General features: G+C 42.3%; 1 protein-coding gene across 2 annotated transcripts in view; it reads left to right on the top strand.

Annotated features, from left to right (window-relative positions):
• Nucleotides 1-17,951, top strand: part of prkg2l (protein kinase cGMP-dependent 2, like) — a 37,496-nt gene extending 19,545 nt beyond the window's left edge. For both annotated transcript variants that reach the window (XM_076076980.1, XM_076076981.1), the window contains exons 10-19: nucleotides 942-1,040; nucleotides 1,276-1,411; nucleotides 2,266-2,402; nucleotides 3,252-3,341; nucleotides 4,331-4,472; nucleotides 4,553-4,716; nucleotides 9,894-10,016; nucleotides 11,259-11,321; nucleotides 16,805-16,871; nucleotides 17,856-17,951. In XM_076076980.1, the coding sequence (XP_075933095.1) occupies nucleotides 942-1,040; nucleotides 1,276-1,411; nucleotides 2,266-2,402; nucleotides 3,252-3,341; nucleotides 4,331-4,472; nucleotides 4,553-4,716; nucleotides 9,894-10,016; nucleotides 11,259-11,321; nucleotides 16,805-16,871; nucleotides 17,856-17,951 (1,117 nt within the window). The remainder of the gene's footprint in view (nucleotides 1-941; nucleotides 1,041-1,275; nucleotides 1,412-2,265; nucleotides 2,403-3,251; nucleotides 3,342-4,330; nucleotides 4,473-4,552; nucleotides 4,717-9,893; nucleotides 10,017-11,258; nucleotides 11,322-16,804; nucleotides 16,872-17,855) is intronic.
• Nucleotides 17,952-20,377: the final 2,426 nt, after the last annotated feature.

Raw genomic sequence — 20,377 nt, 5'->3', positions numbered from 1 at the left:
ACTGTCCGCGAGAAATATTTTCGCGGTCGGAAAACTGCCATTGAAAAATATTTTGTGTTCTGCCAGAGAGGTCAAAGAGCTAAATGTGGAAACCTTGACAATAAGCTTGGCAGCCTTCTGGAAGCATTCACAACCTACATTTTACTACAAAATAAAAAGATTTATTTATTATTATTGTGACGCATTGTTCATCATCTAACTCCTTTTACTTTAAATATATCATTTCAAGTGAAATTGTAGGCAAATCTGTGTTCTTTCAAATAATGTTGACGTGGAAGCAAACAGAGTTTTGTACATTTTATTATATTAGCCTGAAAGTGAGAGGATCCCGAACAGTGTGCCAAATATACAGTGGCAATCGGAGGTCACGTCCAACACTTCACCCCTCTGTATGTTCAACTTTTGAGGTATATACATACGAATTCAATCTATTCCTACTTTTCCAACTGTTCCTCCTACTTTACCCTCTTCGAAAATACTACAGCCAGCACTGCAGTGTAGCGTCAGCCTAGCAGCTTCCAGCATCCACACTGCAATGCCTTCAGAGATTGTGTTTCTAGTAAAGTATCTTATTCAGCACAGGGACTATACTGTTGGGTTTACAGTTGGAGCCAGTAAAACGTTATCCATCTGGGGACAAAGGTAATATTTTTGGACAGATCCCACTGAGTAAGCATCCATGCAAAATATGACATACTGGTTAGAAAGCAACCTAGCTGTGCTATCCTACACTAGGAGATGTGTCATCATATCACCTGTGGTCAGGGGCAAGTTCATAAACGCATTTAAAGACAAGGACAAAATGAAATATACTGAAACTATATACTGCTAGTTTTCTGCATAGCAATGATACCCAATACTGTGCTTATAGATGACAAACACACACACACACTGAAAATAAAAGTTGTTCATGTCTTTGCCCCCTGCCTCCTCCTCTCTAGCAATTTCAACCAAATGGTGGGAACTTACGAGGAACTCCAGGCTTACCTGAAGGAATACGTGGAGGAGCTTTCTAGGAATGATGAGAGGAGACATGCCCTGTACGTGCAGAATGACAGAATAGCACAAACATGTGCAGCTGTATAAATGTTAATCAAGCCTCCTTGTAAAGTGACAATTGTAGTGACTGATTGCATGTCATATAGTTATTACTGCATTTTCCGCTTTTCTGATCATAAGCTGATTTGAAGTTCAGTTTGCAAATGAGTTAGTCTAGGCCTAGAAAGCAAAAAGGGCCCAGATGTAATGGTGTGTCCTGTGTTATTCCTCTGTCAGGCCACACTCTCCTCAGGTTGACTCTGCAGAGGCCCAGGAGCTGAGGAAGCTGAGGGAGAAGATTTCTCTCCTGCCTTTCCAGGAGCTCGAGGTCATAGCTACATTGGGCATGGGAGGATTTGGACGAGTGGAGCTGGTGAGCTGCAGTAACACTATAATGCCCCAACCCCAATGACCCTCTTTATACTGGAAATCATTGAGATGGATTCTGTTTACAGCTGATATCTTTGTTTTGCCAAAACCCAGATCTTGTGATTGTTTAAAACTCAACCATATATCTGCATATATATAAAGGGGTAGTGTCTGTGGCATCAATGTTAGGATTGGTTCAGTGGATATGATAGGGTGAGGGATAAAACATCTGGAACACAGGGACAAACATTCAAGTGACACACAGCTTTTAAGCCATTCTAGAAAATCACGAGAAAAGCCTGAGATTTCCCCAAGTCCGTTCATTTCATTTAAGGCAGGTTGTTCTCATTAACTGTTTGTAGCCATACCTCTGAAAAGTAATGCACAGTAATTCATATATAATCCCAAAAATCCATGTAATCCATGTAATCATGAGCCAGAAGTCAGATTTATTTGTCACGTAACTTCCGTACTTCAGTAACGGCACTTCTGTCGTTTTTTAAACCCAAACCATGATCTTCTCCTAAACCTAACTAAGTAGCTTTGTAGCCTAAAAATCTCTCTCACTGTAGCTTGGCATTCTTAAGAAAACAACAAAATAACTTTTCGTAAGATTTCATACAAACCGTTGAATGAAGATACGATGATCAGAGTATCGCTCGTTGAGTGGCCATTGGAGTGCCTGCAATTTCTACGTCTGCAACTGCAACATTTAGCAATGATGGTTCATTTTAATATCATTTGTTTTCGTTTACATTTATACAGACATTCAGTCAATGTTTAGTTGGTGTGTTTGTGTGATGTTTAGCTGTAATATAGAGTTCTAGTGTCCCTCAGTGAGCATTGCTTGTTTCTCAGGTGAAGCTGAAGAATGAGGACACCACGTTTGCTCTGAAGTGCATTAAGAAGAAGCATATTGTGGACACCAGACAGCAGGAGCACATCTACTCTGAGAAAAACATCCTTCAGCAAACAAACTCAGTGTTTATCATCAGGTGTGATACACTCAGGTTTCTTTGTTTCATAAAGAGCTATTTTAGGATATTTAGTTATTTTCTGTAATCTGAGCTAGTGGAAGCATGTAGATGTTGATTGGAAGAGAGAGTATGGGTAAGTTGCCTCTTTTATTCCTTAGGAGGAGATAAAACGGGGGCTGCTCAGGGTGTGGGTTTCTCTGTGGAGTTGCTAAGGAACTTGCTGGGAGAATGCTTGTGAACAGGGTCCCACCACTGCTCTGAGATTTATCTGGACTATGACTTTAAAGAACAAAGGCCTTGTGCAAGCATTCTCTTGACTGTCATGCAAAGGGAAAGTTCAGCCAAAATGTGATGTTCACTCTCCCACTTAATAAATACAACACTCCTATCACTCAGTTTCTTCTTCATTAGTTCAGAGGTTCAGGGGCTCTGTGTTGAATGAAATCTAAGAATGCCCATTCTTAAAAGTTCCTGTTCATGGGCTCTCAAAATACAGAGAATGAGGACGAAAAGTATTTTTCTCTGAAGAGCTGTTGCATCAACTATTGTAATCTGCAGTGCCTCACTTTTTTGGTGACCTGTTATAGGTCAATAGAAGTGCATCATAGGCATGTTGTAGGAATTTGATCATCAGTTATATATTTTCAGCATTGTATTACCATAACAAGACATCAATGACAATGCAAAACATGAGTTTCTGCTAGACGTGCGCCCCAATGTACAGCATGTATCGTTATTTATAGTTAGGGGTCCTAATTTGAGTTCATTCTTGATCTGTTTTGTTCTCTATGCTTATGTTAGGAAGTGTTCTTAATGCAACACAGTAGTTAACAAAGAGTCTCTTGGCTGTCTGTGTGTGTATTTCAGGTTATTCCGAACATTTCGGGATGATAAGTTTGTCTACCTGCTGCTGGAGGCGTGTCTTGGTGGAGAGCTGTGGACTGTGCTGCGGGACATGTGAGTGTAGGTCCTTTTGTTACATTCATAACAACTACCCTCTATGCTCCCAGAAAAGATGTTTCTATTGAATAGCGTTAAGGAGAGTGGTGGCATGCATTAGCAATAGTTTAGCGAAAATGATTGTGTTCGGATTTCCACAAGCCAATAAATTGATACAAGACACTCAGACAAGACTTTTCAGAAAGAATGGTTATAACCATAATTCTGTTATAATTCTGTTTGCAGTGATATGCTTTGATTTTTCATGTGCTCCGCTCTCAAAGCCATTTAATAGAAAACTTTTTCTGGGACCATGAAGAGCCCAGGGAACTGAGTACTATATATTTGAATATATAGAACTGAGTACTATATATTCAATTCAAATTGTTTTTGGCTGAACTATTCCTCTGGTTGAATTTCCAGTCTGTTGCATCTGTAACCGCTGTCAGTGGTGACATCACAGTGCACTGATACACTCTGGAATACATTGGAGTACAGAACTACAGTAAGGTGAGAGGTTGAGGCTCAACAAAAGCAAATGCACCACAAAGACTCAAAGAATATAATAGAGATAGGGGATGAAGTTGGATAAAGATGGATTGGGGAAAGTCTGGCTGGCAGAAGAAAGAGGAGCTGGTGGCTGGATGTGAGCAGCAGACAGGCAGGCAGTGATCCTGTGGGACAGAGAGACAGAGTTTGAGATGAACCAATGCAACTTCAATGCACATTTCAAGAGGCCTGAGTCGTGCCCCATCACTTTGGCTGAAATAACGATCTGTCGATGAGTGGATGGAGAACTGTGGTTGATATACTGCAGAGTACTTTGTTGGCCATAGGCATATGCCTATTTGGCTAGTGCTTCTGCTGTACATTAAGTTTTTACTGTGGTGACCCATTGGATTAGTCTGTGCACTGTCCCCGGCAGTTTTCTTAAAACTGGCCATTGGTCGGCTCTGTGTATATTCATAGAATTCCATTAATTTGTGGATCTTTTCCCAACCTATCAGGAGTTATTTTGATGAGCCCACAGCTAGGTTCTGTACTGGTTGTGCCTTAGAGGCCTTTGATTACCTCCACACTATGGGAATCGTCTACAGAGACCTGAAACCTGAGAACCTTCTACTGGATGCTGAGGGATATGTCAAAATGGTAAGCCTCTGTCAAAATACTTTTTCCTGTGATATCCTAGAGTGTTATTCATTGTGTGTGTATTATTGTTGTGTCCTCAGGCAGACTTTGGCTTTGCTAAAAGGATTGGCCTTGGAAAGAAGACCTGGACGTTCTGTGGGACTCCAGAGTATGTGGCCCCAGAAGTCATTATGAACAAAGGCCATGACTTTGGAGCTGATTGCTGGTCCTTGGGAATCCTCATATTTGAACTTCTTACTGGCAAGTGAGTCAGTGAGGTAGAATCTCATACTCTTGAGATATTTGTCTTTTAGAAGAAAATATTAAAGCAAAGAAATTTGCTCTACATAACATGAATACTGCGGTGACACCCGTGATGTGTAATGTGGCACGATTGATACTCTGGAACTGTTAGGACTGTGTAAATGGAAGATATAGGAGGGAACGAGTTTTCAGGGATCCTTTCATCCTTTAATTTCTGTGTCAAAAAAACTAATCTTTTCTTAGTCCTCTTGGTAGTTGCTGTGATTCAACATAAAGAACCTTCGTCAGCAGTGTCATTTCTATGCATCAACATTCATGAGGTGCTTTGCATTGACCATTTATGGCTGAATGTGGGCATATAGAGGGAGGGATGTGTTGGGAATAACATAGCCTCAAAAAGGGGGCACCAATATGTTGGGAACGTAAAGGAGCGTGTTTGGGTTATCAGCATCTAAGAAACTAAATTCTTGACATCAATAGAATTATTAATGTCAGTAACAATTATTAATAATAACGGGGCACCACCCTGCGAACAGGGACCAATAACCAAACGATAAAACTAAGTCTCATAATTAGGGTTCACTCACAATGTCAACAGTCTGAGTACTATTACACATTCAGAGTGAAAGTGAAGGTTTAAGTTCGAGCACAGACCACATATACAGCTATTATCACAATACACATGCACAAAGTAATCACAGACAGCTGCTCTTTAAAATATAACAGAGTTTATTACGTTCTAATACTAATGATCTAGTCAACTAATATCTAAACTAACAACAACTACACATTTATGAGCACGCTATCTAAAATCAACAGACGATTGAAAGGGGGGGGTGGGAGTGTGTGTACATGTGGTGTGTGTGTGTGTGTGTGTGTGTGTGTGTAAGGAGGAGGAGCGAGGGAACAGCTCAGCGACGTATGACGTAGTTGGGACGTGGTGACGTCTCTCATGCGCGAGACTCAAAATGGCGGATAGCCAACAGGAGAACCGGCGTCTAGTGCCAGTAGCCGTTTAGCACGTAGCTACATTAGCTCAAAGCTATATATATATGTGTGTGTGTGTGTGTGTGTGTGTGTGTGTGTGTGTGTGTGTGTGTGTGTGTGTGTGTGTGTGGATTAGTAAAAGAGAAGGGAAAGGAACAAAACAAAATGAAATAAAACAAGAGATTAAGATCCTCTGCGCCGCGCGGGAGTATGGAAGATTGCTCTCTCAGCCAGGGGAGCAAGAACCGCGACTCTTTGTCTCAGCCGGCGGTTCTGACCTCCTGAACTGATGAGAAGCAACTTCGACCTCACTAGGCGGCTAGCTCAACACAGATCACGGTAGCATGAAATACACCAACTTCTTCATAAACCCAACGATCTCAGCGACCGTTAGTGTCGGTGATTATTAAGCATACACCACGTTATAAAAATGAACAGTACTTTAAGCACACAAACAAGATAAAATAAACACAAATGACCTCTCTCTAACTCTGCCCAGACTCTATTTCGCCTTACGGTACGAAGCAATCGTGGTGATTGAGGGGGGTTCTTCTGAGGGGTTCTTCTGAGCTTCGGTGGGCTCAGGCAGCGCGGCTGCGGGCCGCGGGAGGTGTTCTCTCGGTAGGAGAGAATCGCTGTCGTCTGGATAAGGGATTTTCGCGTCCTTATGGCCAGAGCAGACGAGGCGCTTGGAGAGTGGAAGTTCTCTCTCTCTTTCTGAAGAAGTCTTGCTTCTTCACTTCTGCAGGAATAAAAGGGTCCGCTTCGTGGATACGAACAAAGATAAAATAGACAGTTTGGTGAATTCGGCCAGCGAATATAAACTGTTAAACCTAGGTTTTGGTTAAAAAGGGGAACAACGTTGGTGTGCTCCCTAGCTCGACGGAGGTCGAAGGGGAAAAAGCATTGAGGTGGGGGTTGCAGGGTAGTTTTGTAGAACAGTGGCTGAACCACAGGGATCCTGGGGTATCCCTGCTCTCGTCCAATGAGATTGCAGCGGTGCTTTCAGGTAACTTCAGGAACGCATAGTTTTTGGGGGAGCAAGATCGTCTTACCGGAGGTCCCACCTCGGCATCCCTGCTCTTGTCCAATGAGAGCAGCGTGGCATTTCGGGGAGGAAACTCACCCTAATGTGAATTTCTTCAAAGTTGGGGGGTTTGGTGCTCAAACTACAATCAGGATGAAACCTTTGCTTGCAAAAGGGAAGGCCTGACTCTCTTTGTTCCACAGCACATGTCGAAGCCATATAGTCAGATCCCAACAGATGTGAGGCTCAACCAGCTGCGCACATTTACAGGTTGATTTGGGATTTCGAAAAGGAAATTGCACGCTGGCAGGTGTAGCGGGGCCTTGGGGGGGTGGGTGAGGGGGGGGGGGATGAAAGTGAACCAACAATGCCACCTGGGGAATTACACCCCGGAAAATATAAACTTAACGACCCTAATATATGGTGTAGAATTTGTTAAGGGCACACAGATTCATTACCGATTATTGGACAGAGACGTGTTTCATAAAAATGAATCGAATATGTATTAAAGGAATCAATGAAAATCATCAAAACAAATAGCCAAAACATGCAGAACAAAGGAAAAGCTCCAGATGTCTTGAAACTTATGACGGCCTCTGACTCCAACATCCCGGAGGTAGACCAACTAACCTTCTTGCAGGGGGACATCTCGCACACGTTGATCATAGTGCTTCTTACGCTGAGCAGCTGTAGTCTCGAGGTGCTTGGTTGTGCCCTCAAAAGCACGCCGAACTTGCAGAACCACTCATTGACCAGCACCGTGGCCACTGTTCAGGCCCATTGGTCGTGTGTTGGAACTGTCTGAGTGTACTTTGAAAAGACATCAGTCATGACCAGGACATTCTCCATCCCATTCTTTGACGGCTCTAGCATAGTAAAATCAACAGCAAGTGTTTGATTTGGGCGAGAAGCTAACAAATGGCCCATGTAGGCGCAGGTTGAGTGTTTTTAGCTAGCTGACAACGTTCACACTCCAGACACCATTGCTTAATGTCATGGTGCATTCCAGGCCAGTAGCACCAATGATGGACCAAATCAGTTGTCCGTTCTATGCCTTGATGTCCATGTTCATGATGTAGCTGATACAGGACCTGGCTCTTGAGCAACATGGGTAGCACCAGCTAGAGAACCTAGTCTCCCTTGGGGCGGCAGATTCTGCTATAAAGCACCCCATCTTGTTCCACTATCTGGTCCCACTGTCTGACCAGCACAAGAGCTTCCTTGGAGGCCTGGCGTCATTCAGCTGCATCAGGGCCCTTCCTTTTGGTCCAAAACCCCAGGAATTCCTTGATGATAGGGTCTGCTTCCTGTAAAACATGTGTGGCAATGGAAAACTGAGATGGTGGCCTGTGTAGCCTGATTGGTTCCAATAGCCTGCTGGAGCGATTCTGGAACTTCGATGCCAGAGGCTGCATAATCCGATGCACTGACTGGGTGCTGCTGGGAAAGGGCATCTGCATTCTTATTACTGCAACCAGGGCTATACTTGATGGTGAAATCAAAGGCGGCAAGTTGTGCAGCCCAACGCTGTTCCGTGGCACCCAGCTTTGCTGTGGATAGATGACTTAGAGGGTTATTGTCCGTATACACCACACATTTCTGTCCCAAGAGGTAATCTTAATTTTTCAGTCATGGCCCATTTGAGGGCCAGAAACTCCAATTTCATAGAGCTGTAGTTGCTCATGTTACGCTCTGTAGGCTTAAGACCACGGCTCGCATAAGCTATGGGTCTAACCTTACCATCCTGTTATTGTGAGAGCACAGCACCCAGTCCACTGTAGCTGGTGTCAACCTCTAAGATGAACGGTAAGGCGAAGTTAACATAGACTAAGACTGGAGAAGCCATCAACCTACCCTTAAGGCCCTCAAAGCTCTGCTCACACTCTGTCCATGCAGTAGGTAGACTTTTTCCTGATGATTTCTGTGATTTTGAGCCAGTCAGTTCAGCAACCAGGCGATGCAGTGGTGCAGCAAGCTTGGCAAACCCCTCAAAACGGCGGTAGTAGCTTGCAAATCGTAGGAATGAACGCAACTCAGACCCATGGTTAGGTCGCTGCCACTTTGAGACCGTATCTATCTTGCCAGGGTCTGTGGACACACCATCCCTGGATATGATGTGGCCCAAGTATCTCACCTCTGGTCTGAAGAAGGAGCACTTTTCCAACTTAGCTTTGAGGTCCTCCTGCTGCAATCAGCCCAGTACGGCATCCAGACGCTCCACGTGCTTTGCTACAGTGGAAGAGAAAACAACAACATCATCCAAGTACAGTAACGACTGACAGTGCTGATTTCCAAAGATCCTCTCCATTAATCTCTGGAAGGTACTTGGGGCATTGTACAACCCAAATGGCATCCGGTTCCACTCGAACAGCCCAAAGGGGGTGCAGAATGCAGTCTTCATTTTGTCTGTCCTTTTCTAGGGTACTTGATGTACCCAGCAGCCAGGTCCGGAGTCGAGAACAAGCGGGCCCCTGACAAAGTGTCAAGGGACTATTCAATACGGGGCAATGGGAATGCGTCCTTGCAGATCTTGTTGTTCAAGAGCCGATAGTCCACACACAGACGAAGGCTGCCATCTATCTTTACCAGCACAATGGGAGAGGCAAAAGGGCTATTACTTTCTCTGATAACCTGTGCCTCAAGGAGCTGGTGGATGCGAGTCTTTGCTGTGTCATACTCTGACGGAGGAATGCATCTATATCTCTGACGTGCAGGTACCTCATCCACTAAAGGAATTTCATGGGAAATGAGATTAGTGCAACCAATATCTCCCTCATGGGCAGAAAAGACACCACTGTACTTCTGCAGTAAGGACCTGGGGAATTACACCCCGGGAAATATAAACTTAACAACCCTAATATATGGTGTAGAATCTGTTAAGGGCACACAGATTCGTTACCGATTTTTGGTGGTGGCAACCTGGCAACCCTTACTGCCAAGCCCTGCTAGCTTATCATAAAGTCGAGAAGCAGTTGAAACCAACTTGCCTGGTTCTGTTCAAAGTTTCAAAAAATTAATGTGACATGATATTATTTTTGTCCTCTAATGTTACTCTAAGAAAGATGCAAATAAACTTATTTCCCAAAAATGGTAAACTCCTCCTTTAAATGGCGTAGTCTGAATGTTTACAATGCAACTAACCTGAAAACATGTTTTTCTTCCAGCCCACCCTTTGCTGGCTCAGACCCCATAAAGATCTACACCATGGTCCTCCATGGCATTGAGAAGGTGGACTTCCCTAAAAGAATAGGGAAGCGTCCAGACGAACTCATCAGGAGACTCTGCAAGTACGGTGATTCAAAAAGCATGACCAGATATTAGGATAATACTGCTCTGTCATTTAAACACATTCAGAAGAGAGATATTCAAAATAGGAGATGTCCCAGCATTGTGGTCCAACACATGCACAGTGAAATCTGATCTGCACTTGCTGGAAGGCTTACTAGCTGGTGCATGATCATGGAGCATGAGGAGGATTGATTTTTTTCACTGAGGGCCCTGTGGACAATACATTGTGAAAGATGATTCAAAATCCTTGTATGCGCAAGCATACTTGGCTAATAAAGCTGATTCTGATATTAATGTATATCCATTCAAGCATAATCAAGAAGTTCTATCAAGAGCACTCAATCCCTTTATTTCTAGCACTGTCTGCTGGAACCTTTACTATCTCAACTCCAGTTATACTGCTGTTGGGAAAAAATCTAAATGACTAATTTGTATGCGTTTAAATTATTAAGGAATGTTATACATTTAACAAAAGCTCATGTCCTCTGTAAGTGTTTAAGGCCTGTGTCCTTGTGTGAACTTTCTGGGACACCAGGCGTCTTCAGCAGCTGTTTTGTCTATCAGGTATCAGCTGTCTGCTAAGAAGAACACTTAGTTACGCAGAGCTGATTTGCAACCATGACTTCCGGATTTCGATAAAAGTGACCTTTGTACTAGAACGAATTGTTAAAGTGTCCAGATACGTAGACTACGTTGTACGAAGGCAATTCGTGTGTGTTATCCTTTGTGAAGTATATTACCCTGTGCAGCACATTGCATGTTGTTTACTCAGTATAAATATCAGAGACTCAGAGACAGATCTCCGAGCAGCCTTGATGCATATTCTGTATGCGAATCAACTCTGTTTCCTTCTTGCAAGAATAAATGTCCTGTGATTAATGATTTTTACATCGGCTCGAGTGAATTTTTCGAACAACTGCGCATGAGTAATACCACATAGTTCAAGACAGTGTCCTAGCCTTCATTCAATAGCCTTGGAGCGGACCAGGCAGTATCATCTTGATAGTGACTGAATGATTATGTTGCAGTCACACCGATGTGGGTCGTATTATCGACATACATTTGTCAAAAATGCGCTAGCATCTCATTGTGTTTGGATGCTGCTGCGGCTGGGTTTATTAAGCCAGGTGTTAGACTAATTTAATCATGTAAGTGTGTTAAATTTCCTGGCTGTTTCTTTTTAAACATTTACAGGTTATTAATCCTGAAATTAAACAACTAAAAATGTCTTTCACTCCTAGGCTAAACCCAGTAGAGAGGCTGGGGAACAAAAAGAATGGCATCATTGAAATCAAGAAACACAAGTAAGTTTACTTCCCAAATTATATCATTCTTCATTCCTTTTGGACTTTTTTAGATACATGCTTATGAAAATCAACCACACGACTGCTGACAATTTCCTTTTGATGTAATCCTAAACTGTAATGTTAACTGTAACAACACCTGCCGCAACATAACATCGACCCAACCACACTGATTCTGACCAGCTCAAGGTTAGTCACCACAGCCCAACTACTTCTTTATAACTTCGGTCGCCACAGCAGAGAAGTAAGAGAAGAAGGGGGGCCTAGCCCACCTAAGTAGCATGTAACTGAACTGCACAACATATTACACGGTTCATCAAGGACAGGGGTCGGCAACCTTTACTATCCAAAGAGCCATTTTGCCCTATTTTCCACCAAATAAAATTTGTCTGGAGCCGCAAAAGCTATTTGATATCACAGCTTATAAAGTTTTATATAGTTATATTATATATATAAAAACTATGGTTTGTTGTATGTATGAAAATATAGAACAAGAATAAAGACAATTCTTGACATTTTATTGCTATTTTACCTGTAATAACAATATCAAACTCTTATGAAGAGGAGAAAAAAACTTGCTCAGTTTGCTGCAGCAGTTGCGAAATTGCTCTTTTTCACTCATCTACAGCGTGATACTTATCAGCAAATGCTGTGTGCTTGTTCAGGAAGTGTATTTGCAAAGTTCTCGCCACATATCAAGCATACAGGTAAGCCAGCATTGTTGGCAGTGAAAGCAAATGAATACGTCCACGCAGAATTAAACTCTCTATTTTCCTCCGTGACTTTTCTTTTTTTTGGATTTATCCATTGATAGTTTACTGGGGGCGGGGGTCTGCAAATCATGATCAGCCACCTGCAGGGAAAGGCGCCTGACAGCGACGTCAATTTAGTTGACAAAATATTAAAACATTTTATATTTTCAGTGACACAGTATCTCCTCAAACTCCAAGATAAGAGCTGTTCCTTTGAAAGAGTGTCCACTGTGCAAAAAATACAATAAAAATAACCGTTATTTATTTCCATATTATTTTTTGTCAGAGCCTGAGGCCACGTCCACACTACTACGTTCACATTTGAAAACACATGTTTACATGTTTAGCTACCTTTACACTGAGCGTCCACACTACGCCGGAGTTTTCAAAGCACCGAAAACAGAAGAGTTTGAAAACTCCGGGGTTACCTTTTCATGTGGACGCTCGTAAACACATACATTTAGAAACGATGACGTAGACGCCCACGTTCACTACTTGATTGGTTCACGATGTGACCTTACCTGATTCGTCACGCCCCTATCACGTGACCTTTTCCCGGAAGATCACAAACAACAACAGTCTTGATTACCGATCGACTACCAGGTTAATTCAACATGGACAACTGATTACAGTTGTGACCGTGTTGTCTTTACTAGCAGCTGTTCAGTTAAAGTCTGCATTTCTGCGGAGGAAGCAGCTGTTATTGGAGCGATTAGTGAGCGGCGTGTCCAGCGGCATTATCGGACCTACGGAGCGGCCGTCTGAAGTCACGGGGTGCATCCCAAGTCTCTTATTTGTCATTTCCTCGCTCCTTGCTTGAACCGGAAGTTGTTCTGCTCCGCCATATTGACGGCTGTCCCAAAGCTCTTATTTAGGAGGAGCGAGGAGAGTTCTCCGAGGTGCCATGAGCGAGGAAACGAGAGCAGCCTTCCAGGAAGTGTTTTAACGGCCGACACGCCCCCTCATTGTTGATCAGTTATGTGATTGGACGCTGTAGCTGATCAGACGGATCAGATTTTTCTAAATATCACTGGAGTTTCATACCAGAGTGAAGACAGATCACAGATTAAACTCTAGTTTTATATTTGATTAGTTTTCTGATTCAACATCTGGTTTAAATAAATGTTCATTGTAGTCTGAACAACAAAAGGACCACAAACAACTTTCTTCATTTATTAGAAAGATTTGTCTTTTCATGATCTGATATTTCCCTCAATAACTTTTATTATGGAAACAATTAAAGTGACAGAGAGCTGGAGAGATGAAACACTTTACATCATTTATCATCATTTCATTCAGTCACGTGAGGCTGATCATGTCGGGTTTGATGAGTTTTATCATTTAAGTTTATTCTGAAACATGGAGCCTAATAAATTAATTCCAGTGTTCAAGAGAAACCATAATCATATTCTGGGTTAATTAATAATGACTTCACAAACAGAATTTCAAAACGTACAGACGCAAATAATTCATAAATAAGACGAACGCATTCTGTCGGTAGAAATCGGTCCTGCACTTCTAAACAGAACACAGTTTGTTAAAGAGGTAACAGGCTACAGAGACAACACACCTCTACTCTGACAGTGATGATTATTGTCTTTATTAGTTATTAGCATAAGTTACTATTATTGAGTATAGTGATGATTACTGTGTCTTTATTAGTTATTAGTTACTGTTATTAAGTACAGTGATCATGTGAACAGACACAAAACTTCTCAAAAGTCTCTCCAGCTGTTCAAGCCGACTGACAGCTGATCCAGCTGTGATCAGAGCCGCCGTCATCAGAAACAGACGTCACTTCACGTGACGCTTCAGAGGAAAGGGCGTCTCATATCTCTTAAAACATATTTCCTCGTTTCCTCTCCTCGCATGGTTTCCTTGCGTCTCTCCATGCATCCTTGGTGGGAGGGACTAAGACCCAAGGAAAAGATGCAAGTGAGGGAAACGGGGATGAAATTAAGAGACTTGGGATGCACCCACGGTTAGCGGCTTTGAGCAACCAATCTACTTCCTGTTTGAATCGGCACCCACCCGCATGCCCAGTGTACGTAGTCACGTGATATTCCTTTTTAGGCATTTTAGTCTGGACGGAGATCATCTCGAAAACGATGCTGAAACGCCGTGTGGACGGAGATCGTATTAGTGTGGATGTAGACTCAGGAAGCCGCAACAGAGGGGCTGAAGAGCCGCAGGTTGCCGACCCCTGATCAAGGAGAACGGGAACATGTAGGACAGGTGTCACTAATAGGCAGAGTCCGAGTCTGGACCTATAACCGATAGATATATTTTCACGATGTGCTTCTATTTTAACCAACGCAGCCTTTCTAGCCTTTACGGCACTCGTTCAGCAGTTCAGGAAGCACACCAACCAATTATATACATTGTAAATCATCTCACATGATGCTACTCGGGCAATCAGATATGTGTATTCCGATTAGAATCGCCCTCGACTGGAGTGCGATATTCACACACCTTGGAGAGACGGGGAGAGAGACCCAACAGTCAGAAAAGGACGTGAGTCAGAAGTTATTTTACATGGCGTTCCCCAGAAAGAGAAGAGTGGACAGCTTAACCAGAGCCTTTAACCAAGAACTCACAGGGACACTTCAAATGTTCAGAGGCCGTGGAAATTATTAAAAGCGGCAATATCAAGCGCCACTACGAGACAAAGCACAGATCTTTTGAGAAAACTGAATCACTCACATCTGAAATGAAGTCACAGATAATAAACCAAAGAGTCCAATATGATCAGAATCCTAACACATGAATTCACTGTCCAACGATGATGTTAACAGAGAGAATAGAGCTGAAACCTGTGGTTCCAATAACCACAGATATAACGTCAGTCCCTGCAGACAAATTTCTCTATTTAGAACTTCCCACCTGAATGAACTAAATTTAAAGCTGCAGGACATTTCAGTTAAATTCACTTTTCTAAAATTAAGTACTTTATTTTAAGAGTCACATTTTTCAAAAGCTTTCCGTTATGTATTTTCTTACTAAATGCAGCCCTTTTTTTACTTGAAATGAAAGAACATTTATTTATTATTAGAGAATGTATTATTCATAATTAATCCAGTTCAATTTGAAATCTGACAATACATATTGTTGAGATATTGTCAGTTGTTGACTACATACAGACGTTAATACAACTGTTGGCTACGTCAATATATATGGGACTAAATCACAGCGCAGTTTACACATTATTATGATGTTCCGGACCTTTGCATGTGGAAATTCTCTCTAACTGGACCTCACTGAATTTTTATTGAATAGCCCTGATGTAGGTGGGGGGAGGAGAAGACCACTGTTCATATGTCCTCAACACTCATCCGCCTGCCTGATCATAAACAGCTGTTCTCTGATGGGGATCGTGCATTCAACATAACATGCCAAGGCACAAACTTTGCCTCTTTGACCTTCACATGGGGAGGAAGACAAAAGCATCCCGCTGTAAAACCCTCAACCTGAAAGAACTTCTTAAGTTTTTGGGAACAAAGGAGGGATTTGGGCTGAGGGTAACCCCGCTACGGTCACCATGGAGCAGCAAGCAACTGGGGTGCACCAACAAGGCGGGTAGTTAACACACTCTCTTAGCTGAGATCAATGCAAATAGCAGAGCTGTCTTGAATGACAACGCCTTCAGAAAGCAGTGCTCCAGAGGCTCAAAGGGACTCTTCACCAAGACCTTGAGTACCAATCTCATCACCAGGCATTGCCACAACTTTGCCTTGACCACTTGACCATTTGACCACTTTGCCTTGTAAGAGGCAAGGGATTCCACCCTTGCCACCTGGATGATCTACACAATCTGTACAGACAAACCAGCCCTTCTCAGCCTGTCCCTCTCAGTAGCCATGCCTGGTTAGGATGGCCTAGAGTGGGCAGCGCACCTATCGCACCTGCCTCCTGAGACAGAACCCCCAGGGTTGGGCTGCCATCATCTGAGTCATTTCTGCATACCACGGCACCAAGTGGCAACCTGGAGCTATCAGAATGATTGCTCCTGTCTCACTCTCTACAGTATGAGATGGACGAGGCAAATTGTTGAAAGGCGTAAAGCAGCTTTCTTGGGCACGTAGGCACGTCCCCACGGGTTGTCCTGCTTCGCCAGGGAGAACCATTGTGAGCAGTATGTGTTGTGTCTGTTGACAAACAGGTGCTCTGAGGCACACAACTACAGGCTCTCTGCCATACTCAACAGGGCAGTGGACCGAACTCCACTGCGTGTTGACATAGGCCACCATTGTGTGGTTGTAGGTTGTAGGTCCTCACCACCACGACCATGCTTCCCACGTATCAGGGATTTGAAGTCCTGGAGGAAAAAGAGCACTGCCTGTAATTGGAGGAAGTTAATGTGTCAAGTCCCTCCCCAACCTGTCAATTTTGCATCTGTGAACACTGTGACGTACAAGGTCACTCGTCCCAGCAACGTTCCCTACAATTGGTGTTGTTCTCTACAAAAGGTAACCAAGCGCCGTTTGTGCTTCTTGGCAACCAAGCTAAGGCTGGCAAACCATATCTGCAGGCGCCACATGTGCAGCAACCCCAGAGGCACCATTGAATGGTCAGCCACCATGAATGCCAACGCCTGCATGATGGTCAACGCGGTCACTGTCGCTGCAGTTTGCCAATTGCCTACATAAGGGCTGTGCACACAGGGCAAAATGGGAGTTGTAATTTCAAATGAAGTTCAACTTTGAGGTTTTCTTTGTTTCGTTTGTTTTATAGGTGGTTCCAGGGCTTCAACTGGGAAGGTTTGAGGCGTCACAAGCTGCTATCTCCATTGAGGAGAGAGGTGAAACTAGGACCTTGCACATGTGTTCGCAACACGTCCCACAACAAATCTGTAGAAACAACATTTCACTTCAATAGAAAAATGTGATCACCTTTATTATTATCTCTGTTATGGAGAATACGGGCATGCTGATTATGACACTGTTTGTGACAAAATGTAATAGAAACCTTGAGAGGGATGGATGAATGTGATGATTCTAATTAGACAAACCTGTCCAAACCTATGTGTTATACGTATGTGAGGTGAAAGGTGTGAATATCCCCTCATTCAGGTCAGCCTGGTCTTTGTTTGCATCAGCTGGTCTAGCTGTTGATGAATCAGATCAGAGATTCTATCTTTTAAGCATTGGTAGAAGTATTCAGATCCTTTACTGCAGTAAAAATACTTTGCAAGTAATGCATTCAAAACTTTACTTAAGTTAAAGTATGTAATCAGCTAGATGTAGTTAAAGTAAAAGTATTGATTGTGCAGTAAAATGTTCCCTGTCAGTGTTTTACACTGGACTACTCAACTCTCCTCGCTTCGGGTGCTAACCACAAAAAAAATACCCGGAAATGTAACTATATAGGGGAACAGATCATAAATAAGTTCAGGTAAATGAAAAAGTTTGTTAGGAATATTTTGTTGTTCATACATGCAATTGACACAGATCTTCAACATAAGGGACAAATCAGAAAATAAATAAACTGTAGAGTGGTAGATATACACGAGTTTAATCCGTCTCCACTCCAGTATAGAAAACATATTTATTTTCATACACTCCTTTTATTTTAAAATCATTTATCATTTTTAATTAGTTACTTGGTTATTTGTTTGCCAAATTCTAAATATTATGAACTTTGGTTGAAATTGAGGTTGCCACATTAACATGACGTGCACTCACTGACAGAGGGAACTCAGCTCTGACTGCCAGTAAGAAAGTTGTGCATGATCCCATGCTGAAAAAATGTGATGATTTCATGATGATTTGCCTTGTTTCTGCAGCTGAAGGGGCCAATGGATCACAGTCACTTTGACATGTTTCCTCCAGACACAGAGGAGCCTCCTGATGAGCTGTCTGGCTGGGATAAAGACTTCTGAAGACTCCGATTCTATAGAATCGAAGCACCAGCAGTGGACCTGGCTCATGAGGGTTAGCAAGTACAATGTTTTCCAGAGAATTTAGTTGAAGCCCATTCCCTCACCTCAGCCCTGAGCAACATGAAATTACTTTGTGACAGATAAAACCTGTAGTTTAGCAGGAACTTAACAGGCGTCTCATCTCCTGAGCGAGGAAGTACTTCCTCCAGTTTTCACAATATTTTACAGACGAATGCGTTTCAGATTTATGCCATGAAAAGGCTATGGTGGCACCAAATATGTCACTTATTTTTGGTCGGCAGTTAATGGCACAAGTCAAGCACATTGAACCCAATCATATTTGTCCGTTTTGCTCTGCTGTGCATATCGTGATCACTTATTTTTGTAATATTGTTTCATGTTTCTAATGTATTCTTGCACTGTTTGGCTGTGAGTTGTATCACTGAGAAATCTTCTGGTCAACCTTTAGGTTACCAACCTCTAACTCCAGCTCCCTCTCAATGACCTTTTTTCTTCCCCAAATACTAATAATGGGCCATGCTGGTTTCTTCATCAAGCTTTCACCACTTTTTTGTATGTTTCCAAGTATTGGTTAAGAATAGTCCTAAATGTGACCACACAATACTGTATCGCTGTAAGGTGAAGGGAAAATGTATTACAGTCATATCATAGATCAAGCTACAAAAATCGAAAGTATGAATAGATATAAATTACATCAAGTTGGGAATCTTCCGCTTGCCACCCATAGGGCATTCTTACTGGTTTAAATAAATGAGGATTGGATGACAGGAAAGCCAATAAATCACTGATCAAATTCCTCTGAAATATTTGGATTATAGAATGTGGCGCCCCAGAGGGATAACATATCACAATTAAAATGATCTTCCTGCTTGAACTAACTTAAGTAACACTTTGTGTATTTAGTGTGTCATTTCGTTGACGGATTTAAGTGCCAATAAAATAAAGAATTCCAGATTAACTTGGGGTGTGATGGGAGTTCATATCACTGCAGCATAATAGGACTGGTAAAGTCATATTGTATGAAAAGTTAAAAAAAAAAGGATGAGTATGAGTACACATATATAGCGCTGGTAACTGGTAGCACACATTTACAGTAAAATTCCATTGTGTCAATCAAGTACTAACAAAATATTTACAAGTTCTTACTTGTACTTTAATGAACGTGTAGTGGAAGAAAGCGATACTATGTGGAGTAACAACAGGGTATTTTGGATAGATCTAGATTGATCAAGCATAGTTCAATTATAAGGGCTGTTACACAAAGTGTGACCAAACAACACATTCTCACTCCCAACTTGTCAGATACGTCAGCTTGGTGAGTGGACTGTACTCTTGAAACTATGACGCTCCAGTTAAGTTTAGGCAACAGAACCATTTAGATAGGTTTAGGAAAATCATTGTGAACTACGTCAACTAAGTAAAACTACGTAAAATCCGTCACAATTTTAAAAAAACACCAACACTTTGGGACTCTGGTCTCAAACCCCAGTGTCCTGGTTACTAGTCCTGTTTTTGTTTGACCCATTGACCTGCCCACTATAAACAGCCTCGATCACATCTTCACTTGTTGAGAGCGTATCACAGTTACGCTGATGCATTTACACTGCAGTCAGCCCTGTTTACATTGTGTACAAATGACAAAAAAAGCCAGAAAGGCGCACTTACTGCACACAAAATTAATTGATGTATCATTCATAAGCCATTTGGTGAGAGCGGACTGATCAGTTGAATCAGTTTCAGTTAAAAATAAGACAATATACAACTGCTTTCTCTGGTAGTGTAGTACTCTTCTTGACTACTACACTGATGTTGCATAAAATCAGTGGAGTGTGTGTGGTGTGTTTTTGTTTGAGCACTCAAAAAGACAATCCTGATCTTTCCTGCCATATGTATCACATGTCTTTACACTCCTTGTCTTTAAATGTGTGGCCATCCTGCAGATGTAACTCCATCCTCCTGGCAACAGTAGTGACTAGCATCAACACAAAGGCTTGATCGACTGCAAGTGCTAACCTCGCCAATGATTGATGTACTGTATGTTAAATCTGGAGTATAATACTTTAAAGATTTCATCTTTCTTTGGGACACAGTGCGAGTGACAGGCAGACATTCAGTATACAGTAGCTTTTAATAATGTGTGTTCATTGACTTTAGTCAACATTCAAACATAATCACTCTCTGCTTGTGATCTGTACAGTTATGTGATTTATTATGCTGAACGTTTTATTTGATAAATTACTAATATAAAACATATATGCAACACATAACATATATGTAGTCTCTTGCTGCTCCACCTTGGATCATTCTTTTTTGTCCACTTTTCCGTGTGTCTCTCAAGTCTCTTAACATCATGGAGGTCAAACATTAAGAGTGCCACACCAGCGACTCAATTTTCCATGTCACTG

Source organism: Anarhichas minor, unplaced genomic scaffold (genome assembly GCF_050575085.1).
Source record: "Anarhichas minor isolate MPS153535 unplaced genomic scaffold, ASM5057508v1 ptg000058l, whole genome shotgun sequence".
NCBI lineage: Eukaryota > Metazoa > Chordata > Actinopteri > Perciformes > Anarhichadidae > Anarhichas > Anarhichas minor.
This window is presented reverse-complemented; position numbering and strand designations above follow the sequence as displayed.